The 21,283-nt window shown below is 56.7% G+C and overlaps 1 protein-coding gene across 1 annotated transcript; it reads right to left on the bottom strand.

Annotated features, from left to right (window-relative positions):
* Positions 1–207: 207 nt before the first annotated feature.
* On the bottom strand, positions 208–21,100 carry LOC115768173 (probable E3 ubiquitin-protein ligase HERC2). Its single transcript, XM_030712675.1, has 12 exons — positions 18,622–21,100; positions 17,984–18,549; positions 16,737–17,294; positions 15,693–16,675; positions 15,474–15,633; positions 12,397–14,192; positions 11,943–12,316; positions 9,354–10,389; positions 2,340–9,281; positions 1,786–2,269; positions 1,203–1,379; positions 208–1,142 (listed from the first exon to the last, which is right to left on the bottom strand). Exons 1-12 carry the CDS (start codon positions 20,531–20,533, stop codon positions 990–992), a joined length of 15,141 nt encoding a protein of 5,046 aa, XP_030568535.1. The 5' UTR covers positions 20,534–21,100; the 3' UTR covers positions 208–989.
* Between the last annotated feature and the right edge of the window lie 183 nt (positions 21,101–21,283).

The following is a 21,283-nucleotide window of genomic DNA, read 5'->3' as shown; positions in this document are numbered from 1 at the left end:
CCGAAAAAAACGTTATCGATTAATTCATGAAAACAGTTCCCTCAATTTTTCCAGTATTTACATTTTCGCTTGACTAAAGAAACCGTTAAAACAGTGTTGGGCAACAAATTTAGCATGGCCAGCAATTTATTGCGAAAGTTATCGATTAATTGATCAAAACAATTCATTTAATTTTCAAGTATTTGCATTTTATTTCAGATTTCAAATGTTTTTCATTTCTTGCATATTCAATGTTATTTTTTGTTTGTTTTTGCTTTTGTATTTTGCTTTGCCGAAAACACACAACTAGAATTGATCATCGTTAGCATATTATCGTTATCGATATCGTTATCGTTATCGTTATAGCAATTATCATTATCAATAATCAATATTTGTAATTTAATATCAATGGCAGGCAGCTCCTGCCAACTGTAAGCTATATTATGTAAGCATAATTGTGTAGATATATATATACGCATATATATATATGTATATATATATAGCTTTATGGTATTCTCATTTATATATATTATTTATATGTGTATGGGTGTGTGTTTGGACTTTTTAAACTAACATTTATGCAATATGGAAATAACATTTAACGTTTGCTTAATTTGCTTTTTGGTTTCGTGGTTTCGCGGCTCATCAACAGTTTCCAGTATCCTTTCCAATATTCTCCTCCCTCTCACTTCCAATATCGCGTGCGCTCTCTTCCAAGCTGTCTTTGTCTCTGTTATGTGTTTGTGTTTGTGTGTGTGTGCTGCAGATCTGCCAAGTCTGTGTGTGTGTGTGTGTGTGCTGCAGATCTGGCAAGTGCGTGCGAATTGCTAAGCAAATAATCGATTAATCGTCTAATCGATTAATCGGCTAATCGGCGGCTAATCTAATGCGTTTGAAGTGCGTTGCGTTTATCATATGCCAAGCAGCAGCAGCAGCAGCATAAATTATGTTTGTTTTTGTTTTTGTTTTCATTTCGATTTCCGATATATTGTTGTTATCGATAATTGCGTTCAGCCGTCGTGACTGGCAACGGACTCGAGATCGCTGTTGTCCTCGCTGCCAGTCGCCTCGGTGGGTTCGCCCATGGCCACGCGCGCATATTCATCCGTGTCGATGCTCTTGCAGAAGTGTATCGCATACTTGAGCTTCTCCAGCAGCACAGCCTACGAAATATATATAATTAATTATAAATCAAGTCTAGCGAGGATTCAGGCATTGCTTACCTTGCAGGAGTAGCGCGGCATTTTGAGCAGAAAGAAACAGGTATAGCTCTCGGGCAGAAAATGATCGGGCGGATTCTTTTCGAGCACCTGCAGCACAAAGTCGCGTCCCCGAAAGTCGGCAATGGTGCGCGGCAGTCTTGTTCTTCCCCACACAAAGCGCAGGAACAGCGAACGCTCCTGAAGCGAAATAAACAACAATATTTAATAAACAGGCCATAATTAAGTGGCAGGATGCAGCTCCGATCCGATAAAGCAAGTATGTAAAGTATAAAGTAATGATAGTCGAGTCCATCTTCAAGATCTAGAGACTTGATAACTAGCTTCTAGTTATCGATAACTTGGCGCGTATCCATGAAGTCGATAAGAATCGATATCGATATCGAATGATCAATGGCCAAGTCCATCAGACATGTCCTTCCGATCGTCTGGGCAGCTCCAAGATCAGAAGATTGCTAATTCGCTTCAAGTTATCGATAACTTGGCGCGTATCCATGAAGTCGATAAGAATCGATATCGAAATGCGTTTTCTTTTTATCATTTCTAGGCTAGGGTATCCTGCTGGTCGTTGATAACTGTGGCTCACCTGATTGGTAAACTCCTCCATGACGTCCCAGAACCAGCCGACCAGCGCCGAGCTGGGATCGAAGCCCTTGTAGGTGGCCACCGATTTGAGCAGGCCCAGCGGTATATCGGGTGAGCCGCAGACCATCGCCTGCAGCTCGGCGGCCGAGAACAGGGAGAGCAGCGGCACGGGTATCACCTTGGACATGCCGTCGCGCACAGCCTTCACCTGTTCATCGAACTCGTGCAGCCGAAAGCCGAGCGCCAGGCGCACATATTCGGCGCGATTTCTGGGCGAGATGTGCGTATAACGGGTGGACAGCGGCACCTCGTGGCCACGGGCCGACGATGTCGAAAACGGCAGCTCCAGCGTATTGAAAAGCTTCGCATCGTCGTCCATGTTGCGGATGCAGAGCAGTCCGGCCACATAGTCGCGATCCACCTCGGTGAGATCCGTAGGACGCAGCGGCTCGCCCGTTAGCTGCCGCCACACGGGCTCCGCCAAGCTAAAGAGAGGAGGAGCAGGGGGGAGAATTAATAGTGATCCGAGTAAAGGGAAAGTGCATGGCTACTTACTTGAGACTGAGGGGGGAGCCGGTGCGCACCGCAATGCCCATGAGCACGCCCAGAAAGCGGAACATGTTCATCTGCAGAACGGAGGTGAGCGTTGGATCCAGCAGGAAGCAATCCCGATTGGCGCCCGCCTCGCCCCGCCCATTGGGTGTGCTTATCAAGAGCGGAACACTGCCATTCTGCAGCTCATCGCACATCTCGGCAATGGATTCGCTATAACCGCCGCCGCAATCGTCGACGCTCTCGCCAACAAACTTGACCTTCCAGACGCGATGCGGCAGTGCGAGCGCCTCCTGGGTGAGCAGCGGCAACTTTTGCACCATCTGGCCAAAGACGCTCTTCATGCCATCGATGCCGGCGAGTCCATTGCAGCGGCTACGCGATCGTTTCACCTGGATGCGATTCAGTTCGATGACGGGTCCGTGCTGCTTATCGCGCACCATTGTCGTTTGGATGACCTTGCGAAAGGCCGCCTCCTTGATGTTGTAGACGAGCACATCCTTGAGCGCGCCCAGACTGAGATCGCCGGCAATGGGCAGCATGGCCAGACAGGGGCACAGCAGCTCCGAGAAATGATGCAGCAGGATGAGGCGAGCGTGCAGCGCTTCCGGCGCCAGATCGCGCACCAAATCGTATTCGAGCGGCGGATTGGGCAGCGGACGCAGCCGTTCGCTTAGCTGCGACGTGGACAGGGCCAACGTATGCGCCGAGCCGCACGTCACCTTCACAATGTGCTTGCCCTGCAGTGCGGCGACAAGGCGTGGCCTCTGTATGGCCGTGACGGTGCCATCGCCCAGCTGGCCCTCATCGTTATCGCCCCAGGTGTAGACCTCGCCGGCATCGCTGCAGGCGACGCAGTGCAGCGAACCGGTCGCTATTGAGATGATCTTTTTGCCCTGGAGCGCTGCGACCTTTTTGGGCCGACGCACATGATCGACGGAGCCGTGACCGAGGCGATGGAAATCGCCTTTGCCCCAGGTGTAGACGGCGCCGGATTTGGTCAGCGCGACGGAGAACTGTGAACCGCACTCGACCTTGATGACGCCCAGGCCGGCCAGGCTTTCGATTTTGTAGGGCAACTTGCAGCCATCGCTGCCGCCGCGTCCCAGCTTGCCGTAGTCGCCGTCACCCCAGCTCCAGACGTTGTCGTCGTCCGTGATGCACAGCGTCTGTGCATCGCCCGAGCCGCAGGCAATGTCAATGGCCCGATAGCCGAGCAGCGCCTCCACCAGCTTGGGACGCAGCTGATCCTCCGAATCGCCATGGCCCAGCCGGCCGTAACGGCCCTTGCCCCAGGTCAGGACGTGTCCGCTGGCCGTAATCGCCGCCGAATGGGCGCTGCCGCACGCAATATCCGCGACGCTCATCCCATTGAGATGCTCCAGCAGCTTGGGTCGATCGTAGCTCATGCGATTGCCATGTCCGAGCTTGCCGTCCTCGCCCTCGCCCCAGGCATAGACCTCGCCGTCCGTGGTCAGAGCGAGGCAATGCTTGCCGCCGGAATTGACCGCCACCTTCTTGACAAAGACGTGCTGCAGCGAACCGAGAAGCGTGGGTATTGCCCACGAATCGCTGCCACCGACGCCCAGTCGTCCGCCGGAACCGTAGCCCGTCGCAAACAGTTTGCCATCCGGCGTCACAGCAAACAGGGATTGCTCGCCGCCGGCCAGCTGGATGGGACGCAGCAGGCTGAGCGCCTCGCAGGGCGTCGGAGTCTTGATGCGGCTGCCCTCGAGGCCGCCCAGTTGGCCGCGATGATTGTGTCCCCAGCCATAAATGGTGCTGGCTCCGCCCCAGCTCAGTGCCCAGTCATCCGGCCGCCGGTTGAGCCACTGCAGCAGCTGGGCATCGTGCGGCGCCTGGAACAGCGTGTGATCCTCGTGCAGCAGCAGCTGCAAAGGCGCCGGCGGCGTTTGTTGATGTTGTGCCAGCGCCGGCTGCTGCACTTGCTCCAGGAGCAGCAGTTCCGGCGCCAACTGTTGTTGTTGCTGCTGCTGTTCCGTGGCGGAGGCATTGCTCACGGTGCTGGAGGAGAGCGACGTGGCCGAGTTGATTAGCGAGGTGCCCGGCGATGGACAGCTGGTGACGGGCGCCGGAGCCGGCGGTGGCAGCATTTCGGCAAACTTCTTGCGCACCTCCAGGCAGAATTGGCGCGGCAGCTCCGTGCGTCGGATTAGCGCTTGTGCGACGCGCACTGCGATGCAATATCGCTTGAACCACGCCCACTTGTGCACATCCCCGGAGCCATTGGCAGCAGTCAAGCTGGCGGCGGCGGCGGCGGAGCAGGAGGAGCCGCCGACGGTGGCGACGGCACAGCCTGTCGAGGAGGAGCTGCTGCTGCTGCTGGTGGTGGGCAGCGCTGCGTCTAGCTGCATATCACAGGCGAGCGCCGCCAGGGTCTTAAAGTAATCCGAATGCATCAGATGTATGCCGCCGCGCACCTGCGGCTCCTCGTACTCATATTGACGCAGCAGCTCTGGGATGAGGGGCAACAGTATAGCAGCCAGTGCTGGCTCCTGTGGGCGTGGCGCCTGTTCTAGCAGCAGCACCGCATGCAGTTTCTTCAGAGCCCAAATGCGCTGAGCGGTGCTCAAGGCGCCCAGTTGGGCGCAAGCAGCCAGGGCGGCGGCCAGTCGGAGCAGCACCTGGGGCTGGCGTGGGGCCAGGCGTGCATCGAGCAGGGCCATGACGAGGGCCATCGATGGCTGCGAGAGAACGGCACGATCGGAGCCGCTCTCGCCGAGCGTCGCCGCCGGCATGATGGCGTGCACCCAGAAGCGCCAGCCCCAGCCATTCACCGAGCTATCCGAACAGAATTTCCAGCGCAGCTCATCGCCGGGCACTCGGATCTCGGGCGCCCAATGGGCAAATTCACGGCCGGAACGCATGGCCAGCATACGACCGGCCGCGTCCATGATGACCAGCGGATCGTTGCGTTTCTCCGTGCTGCACTGGCTATCGAATTCGAGGCGCAGCATCTCGGCGCCGGGTATCCGGACCGTGCCGCTCACATTCATATTGTCCACATACGGATGGCTGCTCTCCTGCATAATGGGCTTCGGCAGCTTGCCCAGGCAATGGCGCGACGTGCACAGATCCTCCAATTCGGTGATGCAGGTCTCCAGCAGCATGGCCGCAATGCCCGCATTGCTGCTCAGCGAGATCAGGGTCTCTGCGATGGTCTGTGCCGTGCTCGGCGGACCGCAACGGCCGCAAACGGCCAGCTTGAGCAGTTCGACCAGAGACTTGGCCTCCGGCTCCTGAAGCAAAGCACCAAAATCGTCCAGCCCATGATTGTGCGTAAACTGTGCCAGCATCTCTTCCTGTTGTGTCATCGTGGCGGCCATTACGGACATGGCGCTGGCGGACATGCGCGAATGCGAGCCCGCCGACATGCCCGACATGGTCAGCGAACCGGTCAGGCTCTGGAAGGCGCTCAACGGACCCGCGCTCGGCACTTGCCCGGACAGCTGTGCCGGGCCGGGTTCCTCCGGTGAATGCTGCTCCGTCGCCAGCAGTGCTGCATCGCTGGCATCTGCCGGCGCCTCGCCGCCGCCCTGGGCTATGGTTGCCGTTCCCGTTCCAGCAGCTGCTCCTGCACCTGTGCCCGCTGCTCCTCCAGCAGCAGCAGCAGCAGCTCCTACACCGCCCCCGCCCGCTGCCGTATTGAGCTGCTCCTCAAGCTGGCGGGCGGTCGTCTCCTTGTAGTTGACCTTGCTGTGGCTGGTCAGCGCCGCGACAATGAGCTGCCTCGCCTGCAAGATGCTCATCGCGCGCAGCACATGACCCAGTGCCGCCTGTCGTGCCGCCGGCGTCTCCAGCGTGAGACTCTCGCTAAGACTCGGCTGCGTGGCGCAGCCGGAGGCAGGACCAGCAGCAGCAGCTGCTGCTGCTGCCGCCGCCGCTGCTGCGGCGCCCGCCGATGTGCTGGGTCGAGCATCCGGCTTGCCGGCCACATCCGGCGTTGTATGCATGTGCATCGTTGGCGGCGTCTCCGCCTCGTAGATGCCAAGGCTGCTGCCGCCGAGCGGATCACGTGTGCTGCCAAAAGGTACGGGGCCGCGTTTCTCCTCATCCAGAGTCGCATTGGGCAGGCCCCAGGCCATGGAATGGGAACTGCCGCAGGCGACGCGATTCACAAATACCGCATCCAGTCCAATCACCAGGGCGGGCTTCTTGTTCACGAACGTATTCCCGCTGCCCTGCTGGCCATGATCGTTGTCGCCCCAGGCGTACACCTGGCCGGCGTCCGTTACGGCGAGGCAGTGCAGCGCGCCGACAGCCACATGGATGACCCGGCGGCCGCGTAGTCCAGCGATGGGCTGAGGCTTGCGCACATGCTGATCGCCGCCGTGGCCGAGCCGATAATAGTCGCCCTTGCCCCAGGTCCAGACCTCGCCGGCGCGCGTCAGTGCTAGGCTAAACTGGGCGCCGCACTCGATCTGGATGACGCCGATGCCGGAGAGACGTTCGATTTCGTGCGGCGTGGCGGAACCCTCGCTGCCGCCGCGTCCCAGCTTGCCAAAGTCACCGTCGCCCCAGCTAAAGACGGCGCCGTCTTCGGTCAACGCCAATGTCTGGGCATCCCGGCTGCCGCAGGCCACCTGAATGACACGACGTCCATGGAGCGCGGTCACAAGCTTCGGTTTCAGCTGTGTAGCATTGTCGCCGTGGCCGAGTCGGCCGTACTCGCCCAGGCCCCAGGTGTACAGCTCGCCCTGACTGCTGATGGCCGCCGAGTGCGAGGAGCCGCACGCAATGTCGCGTATCTTCTTGGCGCGCAGCGCCTCCACCAGGCGTGGCTTGTCCAGGGTGCTGCGATTGCCATGTCCGAGCTTGCCGTCCTCGCCCTCGCCCCAGCTAAACACCTTGCCGTCGAGCGTAAGGGCAAGCGCATGTTTGCCGCCCGAATGAACCGCTACCTTCTTAACGACATACTGATGCAGCACGGGCAGCTGATGGGGCAACGGCACATTGTGTGTAACGCCCAGGCCGAGGCGTCCGTTGGTGCCCTCGCCGCAGGCATAAACCTTTCCATCCTGGCTGACCACAAACAGCGACTTGCTGCCGCCGGCTATGTGGATGGGCCGCAGGCGGCTGATCGTCTGCGAGAAGGTGGGCACCTTAACCTTGGAGCCCTTCAGGCCGCCCAGCTGCTCCTTGTCGTTGAGGCCCCAGACCATCACCGTGCATGGCAGCTCCTGTTCCGCATGGCTGCTGCTGCTGCTGCTCGTCGTCGTCAGCGTAGTTTCCGCCGGAGCTGTGGCTGGAGCGGCGGCGGCTGCTGCAGCTGCTCCACCGGCGCCGGCGCCGCCGCCATATTCGCAGGCTAAAAACTGCGCGTTGGCCAACATATGCTGTATGTCCGGCTGCTGGCGACGCCCGATAAATTGCAGGCCATGCACCTTGCACTGGATGCCATTGTTCTGGCACTGTTTGATTACGATCTCGATCCAGGGATAATACTGTGTTGCCTGCTGCATGAGTAGGACGCGAGTGGCGCCCGCTGCGACCGGTATCCAGGTGTACTCCTTGAGGCTATCGATGCACTCGCCGACGCGCACCTCCAGCAGCGATGGCATATGCGAATGATCCTCGGGGCTGACGCGCAACGCCAGGCTGTGCACAAGGACACGATCGTGCAGCTCGAGGCGTATCCAATGGCGACAGGGTCCGCTCGAGCAGCTCTGCCAGGCCAGGCCGCTGCCGTCGAGCAGATGCTTGGCCGCCGACTCGTTCGAGCTGACGCTCAGCGAACGGATGCAGCGTGACCAATCCTCAATCAGGTCCAGTTGCGCGGCCGCCGGCAGCTGCTGTTGCTGTGGCGCCGGCTGCTGCGACTGGGCAGGAGCTGCAGCTGGCGCGGGAACTGGTTGCGCCGGCTCCACTTCGTTGATGTGTCCCTGCCAATGCGGCTGATCCGGAAACTCCACAGTCAATTGCTTGCCGCGCATCGCGGTGACCACGCCGTAATCCGGCTGGCTGCGCGAGCCGCCCAGTCGCATCAGTTGTCCATTCGAGCGCAGTCTTACCCTGGCGCCAACTATGATTGCCGGCGGTGGGCGTGGCAGGGGCAATAAATGAGCAGCAGACTCGACCAGCTCGATGTGAACAAAGCATACCCAATAGGTGCTGCCATGATTGCGCCAATCGACCTGCACATTGAGATCGTGCAGTCCCTCGGTGTCCACGATCAGTACATTGCCCATGTCGCCCTGTTTGATCTCCTCGAAGTCGCGACAGCAGCGCACGAGCATGCCGGGACGCACGAGGCCGCGCACATAGAGCGCATAATGATCGGCCGTTTGGAAGTCTTTGCGTGTCTCAAACTTCTGCACGATCTGATCCTCAACAGTGTCCGAGGAGCTGCTGCTGCTGCCGCTGCTGCTGCTCGTTGTGCTGCTGCTCGTTGTGCTGCTACCACTTCCGTTTCCGTGAGCTGGTCGCTGCTCCGTCTCCAGGCTGGCGGCCTCCTCGTCAATCGTATTGGCGCACACGTCGGGATGCTCGAGTATAAACTGGACAATCTGTTCGGGCGTCGGCATGGCCTCCGCCTGCAGCGACAGCTGCTTCAAGGCCAACGCCACATTGCGTCGCGTGAAGCCCATCTCCATAATCTGTTCAATCAACTGCGCATCGCTTGCGGCGACAGGCAGCGCCTGCGGCTGCATCGTTTCCGTCGCCGCCGGCTGCTCCTTGGCCACATTATAGACGGCAATACCGTGCACCATCGTGGGCTGTGCGGGACTGGGCAGCAGCAGCGGCTGCAGCTCGTTCTCGGCATTCATTAGCTGCTGATGCGCCTGGCTGGCCAGAGTTTGGACGCAGTTGAGCGCCGCAGTGGCCAGCTCTGTGTAGCCATAGCATGCTTTAACCGGAGATGGTTGTGTGGCGCGCAGCAGCAGGCACTGGATGAGCAGCTGTTCCGGTTGCTCCGGCTGTTGGCTGCAAGAGGACAGAAGAAGCGGGGGATAAGTAAATAAATAGACGGATAAGACTGACAAATCATGTCCAGACCTGTTGCCGTTGCGTGCATCCGTTTGCTGCAATTTTTGTAGCTGCTCCTGCTCCTGTTCCGGTTCCTGCTCCGTGTCGGCCTCCTCGTTGCCGCCATTGTAGCCGCCGGCGGGCGCCCGCTGTTTGAGTATCTTGCGGAGGGCCGCCTGGTGGCGATAGAGCACGCCGTTGGTGTGCAGCACGGCCAGCTGTAGCTGTTGGCTGCGCAGCAGGCGAACATCGAGTCGACCCTCGCCAGCGTTGAGCAGCTCCCAGTTGGCGGCTGAGGAGCTGCTGCAGCTGGCGGCGCCATACAACAGCACCGTCCAGGCATTTAGAAGCATCTCGTTCATGGGCAGCCGAGTCAGACTAAAGCAGCTGTGATCCAGCTGGGGCAGCACCGTGGCCAGCGGCACCTTGACCAAACCCTGAGCGGACATGCTGCCCGCGGGCGGAGCACTGTGCGCGAGCAGGCAGCGTCCCTTGTGCGTGAAGCTGGCGATGATCATGTGGCTGCCCTCGTAAAAGCAATGGAGTCCGACGCGTGGTCGCAGATCGTAGCCGCCCATGGCGCTGAGAACGCCCAGCACCAGGCTGTGCTCCGTGTCCAGCGGCGTTTGGGGCAGCAACAGGGATTCGCCCTGCAGCAGCTCCGCGGCGACGCACAATTTCTGGGCCAGAAACGAATTGATCACCGCATTCCAGTGGGGCAGCGTGTGCAGGCGACGCAGCAGACCGACTAGCTCCTCGGCTACGCTGCCCGAATGCGAGGCGGTCAGCAGGACGCGCGACTTGCCGCCCTCCTGCGGCTGCAGCGTCACATCGCCGGGACAGTGCAGCGCGATGCGTCCAAGTGTGCCAAATAGCTGACGCACCAGCGCAGCCATGCGCGGCTCCTCCTCCTGGCCCCATGCCGCCAGAATTGTCTGCATTAGGCGCAGGCAGTGCAGCTGCCGATAGACGCCACGCTCACTGCCCGCCGGCTGCTCCAGCAGCGCAAAGTAATGCGACAGCCAGTTCGGAGCACTCAGTTCCAGGCACAAGCGTGGACAGTCGCCTGGAAGAGCAGGAGAAAGGAAGAGTTGTGAGTCGGTTCCGATATATATACTACAGATAGATGGACTTCTGCATAGTTTCATGACGATAGTTCTAAAACTGGGACACAAGTTAGCATAGAAACAGACAGAGGAACGTACGGATGTGGGATAGGGATAGCGATAGGGATAGGGATAGGGATAGGGATAGGGATAGGGATAGGGATAGGGATAGGGATAGGGATAGGGATAGGGATAGGGATAGGGATAGGGATAGGGATAGGAATAGGAATAGGGGAAGAAGGGATAGGAATAGGGGAAGAAGGGATAGGAATAGGGGAAGAAGAGATAGGAATAGGGGAAGAAGGGATAGGAATAGGGGAAGAAGGGATAGGAATAGGGGAAGAAGGGATAGGAATAGGGGAAGAAGGGATAGGAATAGGGGAAGAAGGGATAGGAATAGGGGAAGAAGGGATAGGAATAGGGGAAGAAGGGATAGGAATAGGGGAAGAAGGGATAGGAATAGGGGAAGAAGGGATAGGAATAGGGGAAGAAGGGATAGGAATAGGGGAAGAAGGGATAGGAATAGGGGAAGAAGGGATAGGAATAGGGGAAGAAGGGATATGAATAGGGGAAGAAGGGATGGGAATAGGGGAAGAAGGGATAGGAATAGGAAAAGAAGGGATAGGAATAGGGGAAGAAGGGATAGGAATAGGGGAAGGGATAGGAATAGGGGAAGAAGGGATAGGAATAGGGGAAGAAGGGATAGGGATAGGGATAGGGATACGGATAGGGATAGGGATAGGATAGGGATAGGGATAGGGATAGGGATAGGGATAGGGATAGGGATAGGGATAGGGATAGGGATAGGGATACGGATAGGGATAGGGATAGGGATACGGATAGGGATAGGGATAGGGATAGGGATAGGGATAGCGATAGGATAGGGATACGGATACGGATACGGATACGGATACGGATAGGGATAGGGATACGGATAGGGATAGGGATAGGGATACGGATAGGGATACGGATAGGGATAGGGATAGGGATAGGGATAGGGATAGGGATAGGGATAGGGATAGGGATAGGGATAGGGATAGGGATACGGATACGGATAGGGATAGGGATAGGGATAGGATAGGGATAGGGATAGGGATAGGGATAGGATAGGGATAGGGATAGGGATAGGGATAGGGATACGGATAGGGATAGGGATAGGGATAGGGATAGGGATACGGATACGGATAGGGATAGGGATAGGGATAGGGATAGGGATAGGGATAGGGATAGGGATACGGATACGGATACGGATAGGGATAGGGATAGGGATAGGGATAGGGATACGGATAGGGATAGGGATAGGGATAGGGATAGGGATACGGATACGGATAGGGATAGGGATAGGGATACGGATAGATGAGGCATACTCTAGCATAGATATATAAATTATCTTTGTCGTGTCCGATTCCTTCGAGCATCGCTTGATGAAACCCATAACAATTTTGGACGAGAATCAAATTTATGTTTATGCAATGTTTTCCACCCCAGTTTTTGGCTAGATTAACAGGCTCACCTGCAATGGCGCGTATGAAGCCGAGATTCAGCCAGTTGAGGCAATGGACGACATTGGCCAAGGCGGGCTTTGGATCGAGCATGGCACGAAACATGCTGGTGACGCCGCGCAGCGCGTATTTGTCCAGGCAGGCGCCGTGGAGTCCGCTGCCGACGGCCAGGATTTGCAGCAGCTTGGCGGCGCAGTGGCGCAGCAGCTTGGAGGGATGCGATTCGCTGCTGGGTGGCGGTTCCATGGTGCCTAGTTCCTCACGTTCCGGTTCCGTGGGTGAGGCCACATTCATTGCGCTGTCCGCCAGCTGCAGATCATATTGGCCCTCCTTGCCCATGCGATACGAATTGGTGGCGCCCGTGTACCACTCGACGCGCACCCAGCTAATTGGCAGGTGGAGAGGAAGATTATAAGATTAGACTGTTCTGTTGGCGAGTGCTTCGCTCTGGTCTGCTGTACTCACCCGTCCTCGCCCACCTCGCTGATGATGCGTCCCTCGCCGGGCGGATTGCCATCCTGATCGCCCCATTTCCAGTCGGCGCCGCGCACAATTCGTGTGCCAATCTTCATGAGTTTCGCCAGATCCGGTCCGCTGAGCTGTGCCTTGTTGCACTTCTGCTTCAGCACGCTGTCCTCGTAGAGCACGCTCAGCTCCAAATTGTTGCCCCTGGCGCCGCCCTCGCCGCCCGTCTGCGCCAACAGGCCGAGCACAGTGCCCAGCAGGCCCGAGTTAATGAGCAGACCCAACTCATTGGCGCCCAGCTCCTTGGCGAGCAGCCCAAAGATGCTGATAAGGAAGCGGGCGCGCGGCAAACGCTTGAGCAGCACATAGGTGCTCAGATTGCAGCTATCCTTGCCGCGTGCAGCGCCCTGCTGCTCCTGATTGACCAGACGCCGCAATTCGCGCACCGCCCAGTCAAGGACACGCGCCTGTGCCAGCAGCAGACGTGCCTTCTGATACGCACTGACCATGTTCAGCTGGCCGAGCACAGGCTGCGGCGAGGCGCCACACGCAGCGGACTTCAGATGCAGGCCTAGATAGCCATTGAGCAGGCTGTACTGGGCGGCGTCCAGCAGGCCGTGCAGCTCGAGCAGCTGCTGCACCAGCTGCAGCCCGGCCAGGCGCAGCTGGAAACGCTGCATCTGGCAGTACATGGCACGACGCACCGTCTCCACATCGCAGCTGTCCTGCAGCGCAAAGTCCACAATGTCCTGTATGAGCGTGGCGTCCAGCTCGACATCTGCGTGCAGCTGGCGTTCGTTTAGGCGACGCAGCAGCGACTCCTCCTCGTCCAGTTGCTTCTGCTGCTTGGGCTTCTTCTCCTGCTGCAGCTGCTCCTGTTGCTCGTAGATCAACAGCTCTGTGGTCTGTTGCTGCTGCTGTTGCTGGATGCTGGCATTTAGCAGATCCTCGGGCTTGGCTGCCGGCTGCTGTTTGGCCGCGCGCAGCTCCTGCAGCAGGCGCCGCACCAGCAGCCGGAAGCGCGGCAAACGCTGCAGTATGGGCAGCCGGCGCAGGCCACGCTGCTGCGGACTGATGGCCGGACGCACCTCGTACAGCAGAAAGCGCAAACGTTCCAGAACGGGCGCGCACACCTCCTTGTAGCTGCGATTAAGCTGCTGGCGTGTGCGCACCACCGACCACTTGGCCTGATGCACCAGTCGTATAATCTCGGCCAGCTGCTTGGGCAGCGCCGGCTGCTGCTGCTGTTGCTGCTCGCCTGTTGCCTCCAGCGCGCTGAGCACCAGGCCGCCGAGGCACTGATGCCGCAACAGCACGGCGCTGAGCAGACGCTCCAGCTCCTGGACCGGATGCTCTGTGGCGAACTCCTGATGCCACATCAAATTGTGCGCCTTGCAGTAGCGCTCGGTGAGCGCCAGCCAGTGGGCCACCAGCGGATCGCTGAGGCGCGCCTCCGCCAGGCCAGCTATGAAGCTGTCCACGCGACTCTGCAGCTGCTCGGCGGCGGCACGTCGCGCCGTCGGCGGCGGCGCTGGCAGCGTTATCTCTGTGGGCGTATTGCCCGCCGTGCTGTGGCTGCTGCGCGCCTCACCCTTCTCCTCGTCGAACGGATTGCTCGGCTGCAGCATCAGCAGGCCGCCGCTGAGCAGCGACGATTTGTCCAGCTGACGGCATTGCAGCTCCGCCGGCTGCAAGCTGGGTCCGCTGCACATCAGATTCGCCACCAGACCCAGAAGCTGTGCCAGCGTGCATTCCGAGCTGAAGTGCGTCAATCGTGTCGCGGTCGGCGGGGCAATCTGCAAAGAAGAAGCAACAGTTTAGAGCTATGGCAATGCACGACTGGCAGATACCCTCGAAAAGAGTGCAACAAATATTCCAGCTTCCTTTTACACAGAAAAACTGAAAAACATATATCTATATATATATTAAGCTGTTTGTCCTAAATGACTGATTGACTGATGGATTGATTGATTGATGATCAACGCACAGCCCAAATCTTGTACCTGAATCTGTTTGGTTGGATGCGTCGGACACTTGGGAATATCAATCTATATATAAAACTATTTGTCTTGATTGACTTATTGATTGATTGATTGACTGACTAACCGATAGAATGACTGACTGACTAAATTGGATGTCAAACAAAAATATATCATTCGAACGTTGTTCACGATTTTTCCTCATATGCTGGTGGAATTATATATATACAAGTATTTTTTAAGAAGGCATATAAGTAATATATATATATATATATGTGTGCATGTGCTAGTGTATGCATGTATGACTGCATTTATATATATATATATATATGTATGTTTGTTTTCTAATGCCAAATGCAGACGAAGCTTATTTGTCGCTGTGATGCATATTAAAATATAACGAATTTATACCAAGTGCTCTCCTCCTCGATTCTCAAGAATTTAAGTAGGCTCTGCAGCTTTTCATGCTGAGCTAGTAGTGAAGTGTTTTTTTTTTTTTTTTTGAGTGTATGTATATGAACATATGTAGGTATGTATGTATGTCTGTATGTATGTATGTATGTATGCATGCATGTATGCATGTATGTTTGTATGTATGTATGTATGTATGCATGTATGTATGTATGCATGTATGCATGTATGCATGTATGCATGTATGCATGTATGTATGTATGCATGTATGCATGTATGTATGTATGCATGTATGTATGTATGTATATATGTTGGTATGTATGTATGTAAGTATGCATGTATGTATGTATGCATGCATGTATGTATGCATGTATGTATGTATGCATGCATGTATTTATGTATGCATGAATGTAAACACATATATATGAATGTGTGTATGTATGCAAGGGTTACCACGTGGAGGCCAATTCTAACTTGTGGGACACATGAATTACGAAATACGCTAGTTATGTTTGCCCTTCTACATCGTTTCATTCACCCCCAGATCGGAGAAAGACAGACAGACATGACCAGATCAACTCAGCTGGTCAAACTGAGCATGACTATATAGTTCTCATGGGGTCGAATATCTGCATCCTTATACATTAAGACTTTTTAGGGCGTACAATAAAAGACGCTTCCTCTCACCTTCTCCTCGCTGGCGCTCTGGCTTGCCAGGTATTTGCCCAGCTTGTGATGTTGCAGCAGCTGCTCCATGGCGCCGCGAAACGGCGGTGTGCTTAGCTCCGCGGTCAGATCCTTGCCGAGACCCAGCTCGAGCAGAGCGCGCAAATTCTCCGATTCGCAGCTGTCGATAAAAGAAAAAAAGGTGTAAGTGAAATCTAAAGAGCAGCTGCAGCTACTCACGTATAGCCGGCGAGATCGCAAACGTAGCCAGCCACAATGATGCAATGGCTGCCGTCGAGCAGCAGATTGTCCATGTCGGAGCGGCGGACATAGTGCGTCTCGGGATCAGCGGCCGCCGGCGGCGGAGCAGCGCCCTTGGGACCGCCGCGACAAATGATGCCCGGCCAGCCCATGTCGTCGCCGTCGCGCAGTTCACCCTCGCCTAGCGCACGATTCAGGCGGTCGAGCACACGCAACAGCGGCAGGCAGAGACGTGCCCAGCGCAGGCTGGCCAGGCACTGTGGCCTGTCGCGCTTGAGCAGCACCAGACCGACCAGCAGCTCGTTCAGCAGCGCATCCGAGATGTCCGCCTGTAGCACACGATTCAGCGCGATGCCCAGTTCGCTGGACTCGGGGCGACACTGCAGCGCCAGCTCGTGCGCCTGCTGCAGCGTGCTCACGCAGGCAGGTATCAGGCTGTGCAGATATTGGGAGAGCAGCGCCTCTGCGCCCGTTGTGTCCTCCTCGGCGCTGGCCTGATGAATGTGCGCCAACAGCAGACGCTGAAAACGATGCAGCAAACACAAACTGGGACTGGTTCCGGGTTGTTGTTGTTGTTGTTGTTGGTGCTGTTGCATTAGCAGCAGCAGCTGCTGCCGCTGTTGCTCCTCCTCGGCGACGGGCTGCTGCTGCTGCTTGGTCAGCAGGGTGAGCGAAAGCCGGCTCTGGGTAAGCGATGCATTGTTTCCAAGCAGACGTGTAATTAGCTGCAACAGTGGCAAATGGGCGCCGTCTGTGCAGTCCGTGGAGCAGGAGCTGCTCTCCAGCCGTATCGCATGCTGTAGCGCCGTCTCCAGGCCGCCCTCGGCCATCAGCGAGCTGACCAGCAGATCCGTCATAAAGCGATGACCCGCCGAGCATGCCTGGCCCGGCTCCGACGGCAGCAGCGCCGTCAGCGTCTGGGCACGCTCCGCCGCCGTCGGCAGCAGCACACTCCAGCCATCCTGCAAAGAACGAGAGATGGATAAATGAGGCTCCAAAACAAAAAAAACTGAAGGCACCTACCTGGAGCGCTTGCTGTGCGGCTATTTGGATGGTGCGCAGCACTTGGCTGCCGCCGGCCAGACTCAGTATGCGCGTCTTGAGGCTGTTGAGCAGACGCCCGCCGCTGGCCAGGCCGACGTTGCGCGGCTCCACGCCGTTGGCAATGAGCGCGAGCAGCTGTAGACGCACCAGATTGAGGCAGGCGACCGCAATGCACTCCGATTCCTGGTTAGGTGTCTGGCGATTATCTTGCGCCGCGCTGGCGCTGCACAAGCCCAGCAGCTGGTCGAGCAGCCGAAATGTCGGTTCGCCCAGATCGATGACAAATGGCGCACGCAGCGGCACACCCTGACGGCTGGTCTGCGTCCAGATCAGGCTCTGGACGGCGGTGCAGGCCATGCCGCTGGCGGGCATCGTTGGCAGCGTCACCTGAATGGGCTGTCGCAGCAGCGGCTCACTGCACACGGAGGCGGGACAGATCTGTTGGTTGTCGTTGCGGCCCCAGCCAAAGATTTCGCCGTTGCTGCTCAAAGCCAAACAATGAGCCACGCCCACGGCCACGTGCACAATGCGTTTATGCTGTGAAAATAAATATATATTATATTAGTTACATTAATTAGTCAACAATTTCCACCCATTTTCCCCTGCGAGAGTGAGTTCAAATCCATCCCAAATCCCATTTATGATGCAGAGAAAGATTATGACATTCTAAAATCAAGGATCAATGGGGCAAGAAACTGGTGCAATATATTCCAAAATTTAAATGGGAAAATAAATATATTTCCACCCATTTTCCCCCTGTGAGAGTGAGTTCAAATCCACCCTAAATCCCATTTATCATGGACGGGGGAATCAAGGATCAATAAGGAAGGAAATTGTGCAATGTTATCCAAAAGTGAAATGGGAAAATAAATATATGATATTGTGTATTAAAATTAGTCAACTATTTCCACCCATTTCCCTAATGTGAGAGTGAGTTCAAATTCACACCAAATGCTATTTTTCATGGAGGGGTAGATTATATCATTCTTAAACCAAGGATCTAGGAGGAAGGAACTGATGCAAGGTATTCCAAAAGTGAAATGGGAAAATAAATATATTTCCACCCATTTTCCACTTGTGGGACAGTTCAAATCCATTCCAAACCCTCAACAAATGTGTTTATTTACCTAAGAGGAGGATCAAGGAGGAAGATAAGGTTCTGATAGACTATGAGAATAGGTAGAGATAGAGTGGAAGATGAAGAGATGATAGTGATGGTCTCTTACCTGCAGGCTGGTTATAAGTCTGGGCACACTGCAGCCCTGTACGTTGCGCTCGACCAGCTGATGGCCCAGACAGGATGCCTTGCCCCAGCTGTAGAGTTGGCCCTCGCAGGTGAGCGCCAGCGAGAACTGGGAGCCGGCAAAGACGCGCTGCACACGTGGCAAACACTCGATGAGCAGCGGCTGCAGGCTGCTATTGCAGCTGCCATTGCCCAGCTTGCCATAGTCGCCATCGCCCCAGGCATAGACCAAACCACCCCTGGTCAGGCAGAGTGTGTGAGCATCACCACTGCCCAGTGCCACGTCCAGCACCTGGTGATCCTTCAGTGCCATCACCATGGCGGGCATGCACTGATCATCCGAATTGCCATGGCCCAGACGGCCATAGGTGCCGCGTCCCCAGGTATAGAGATTGCCGCGCAGCGTGATGGCGGCGCTGTAGGAGCAGCCACAGTAGACAGACTGGACGCGACGCACCAGGCTCTCGATCTTGGTGGGCAGCTCGCGGGCATGGCAATCGCCGTGGCCCAAGCGGCGACTGTCGCCGACGCCCCACGAATAGGCGTTGTCTGCGGTAGAGAGAGTGAGAGAGAGAGAGAGATTAGGAGAGCTAAAGGAGGAGTAGCTGGAGCTGGACTCACGGTTGCTGTCGACGGCGAGAAAGTGTCGTCCCTCGCAGTGGGCGGCTATGGAGACGAACGTCTCGTTTGCTATTTCGGCAAAGTCCATCAGTTGGGGTTCCGTCTCCGGCTTGGCGATGGGCCAATTGTAGAGCTTGCCCTCCTGGCAGAGCAGCACCACCATATCCTCGCTGCAGGCCACCTGCTTCAGCTGGAACTTGCACGTAAGCAGAGCCGGCGGCGGCTGTTGGGTGGCTGCACTGGTCCAGCTAAGAGCGGGCTCCACATTGAAGCCCTGCTGCTCCTTGGACAGCGCTGGCCAGCCCAGCGCATAGACACGCTGCTGCTCCAAAATGGTGCTCGCCGTGTTGGGCGTGGCCGCCGGACGCAGCAGACAGCTGGGCAGCAGCTGCGTGGGATGCGGCATATGCGGCTGCACCAGACGATCCAAATGTGAGATGATGACCACGGCCGCACGGCGTAAATCCACAATCGCAGCGCTGCTCTTGGGCAGCATAAGGAAGCGCAAGAAGGTCTCCGTCGCGCTGGCCAAGGGCGTGGCTGGCTCCAAATTGGCGCTGGCGCCGGAGCCGGAGCTGCTGTTGCTGCCCGTAGCTGGGTCGGCGCCCAGGCGCTGATAGCGCTGCAGGATGCGCAGCAGGGGAGCGCCCGATTTGCGCGGCATATCGCGATTATCGCCATTGACGCCGCCATGTCCATGTCCGTGGGCGTGTCCATTATCGTTGTCCTTCTCCCAGAGCACAAGCAGCAGCACCACACACTCCAGCGTGGCCGCCAGCGTGCCCTTCTGCACGCCCAGCTCCAGCAGCAGGCACAGCGCCGTATGCCTGTCCGTGAGCGGCGCCAGACAGCGTCCGCCCATGGGATCACCCAGGGCGACCAGGCGCAGAAACTTAATCGAACGCTCCATGACCTCCAGCCAGAGGGGCGAGACCTGCGCGGCGGCATCGAAGAGCGTCGCCTCGGGCAGCTCCTGCAGCGATTCGAGCGCCTCGCTGAGCAGCTCGCTGCACATCTCCATGTCCTCGCCGGAGCGCCAGGCGCGACGCAAAAACGCAAAGCTAAAGTTGAGGGCGGCGCGTGTGCCGACGCGTGCCAGGCCCAGAGCAGCATGCTCCGGCTCCTGTTCCGGCGGCAATGGCGGCGCAGGCACAAGAGATTCCTCCAGCTGCTGCTGCTGCTGTGAAGCTTGTGGCTGTTGCTGCTGCGGCTGCGCCGGCTGCTGCTGCTGGTTGCGCTTGAGCGCCACAAAGTAGCGTTCGTAGATGAAGAGCTGCTGGCGCAGCTGCTGCGCGGAGAGGCAGTTGCCGGCGGCGCGCAGCGCCAGCTCATGGAGCTCGGCGATCAGTGTGCGCTGGCAATCGTGCTTGGCCAGCTGATTGGGTGGCTGGCTCCAGAGCCAGGCGCTCAGCGTCAGCTCCGTTGCATGCTGTTGTCCGCCGAGCGCTTGCTGTGCCGCCGCCGATGTCAGCTTTTTGATGGCCGTGTCCGAATCAAGTGGCCGGCAGCCGTCGCAATTGCAGGCGGAGAGCGGGCCACAGTATTCCGGCTGGCAGCAGGTGCACTGCAGCGCCTCAGCGCCGCAATAATGCTTGCCATCGTCGCCCAGATAGGAGAGCTGTCCGTGTGCATTGCGCAGCGGCGCCGTTGGCGACGATACCAGCTCGCAGTCCTGTATCAAATGATTCCAGAGCACAGCGCCGTCGGCGGCGTTGCGCAGGCAGGTTATGAGATCGGCGCGCAGCCATTTGGCGTCCAAATACGGCAATGGGCGCAGGTAGAGATCACTCGTGGGCGTGGCAGCACTGGATGCACTGGCAACGTGAGCTGGCGCTTCCGCAGCAGGCGCGGCTGCTGCTGTTGCTGCTGCTGCTGTTGTTGTTGTTCCAGCGTTGCCCAACCTATTGAACATGTTGAGAGAAATAGTGAGGGCGGGGGCGGGTTGTGCACGCGGAGGGAATGTGTGTGTCCTTAGTGTAACTGTTCACAGAACTGGAATCCAGCAGACACGGCCGCTTCCAACAATAACATGGCACATTTGTTATATTCCAAGGCGTTTTTCCTCTTCTCTCTTGTTTTTTTTTTTTTCGTTTTCTTTTCTTTTCTTATTTGTAGCTCTGTTGTGGCAAGACACAACTTGAAGAAGCAGAGTAACGGTTACTAGCTGCTAGTTGCAGGGCGCGGGGCGCGGGACGGCCCCCGTTCGAAGGCTCAGTCAATGTCGTCAGACCAACACACATGCACGGCTTACACACACACACAGGGGCACACATACGACACACGCACAAATAGTGGCTTAGAATGAATCGTAGTTTTCGTTTTCGTTGCCATTGTGTGCATGTATTAGTAGTGTGTTGTGTATGTGTAAATTCGCTTAATTCCGCGCACTTTAATCACTTATCGTTAATTTAGTACATTAATAATACAATTTAGTCTTGTTTGCATTCTCTAAAGTTAAGTGAAATATATTTAATCAATTAATAGTCGCCGTTGTTCTGCTTGGCACGCGAGGCTGCCAACCTGCTTGCCAAAACACAAAAAAAAAAAAAAACTATTATCGATTTTTGTGCCATTTTTCGCCCAACTTATCGATTGCGACATCTGGCAGCACTGGCTGGCTGTTAACAGTTTTTTTTTTTCAAATTGCAATTGCGCGCAACGT

This window comes from Drosophila novamexicana, unplaced genomic scaffold, assembly GCF_003285875.2.
Source record: "Drosophila novamexicana strain 15010-1031.04,08,12 unplaced genomic scaffold, DnovRS2.1 tig00001692-arrow-arrow-pilon, whole genome shotgun sequence".
NCBI lineage: Eukaryota > Metazoa > Arthropoda > Insecta > Diptera > Drosophilidae > Drosophila > Drosophila novamexicana.
This window is presented reverse-complemented; position numbering and strand designations above follow the sequence as displayed.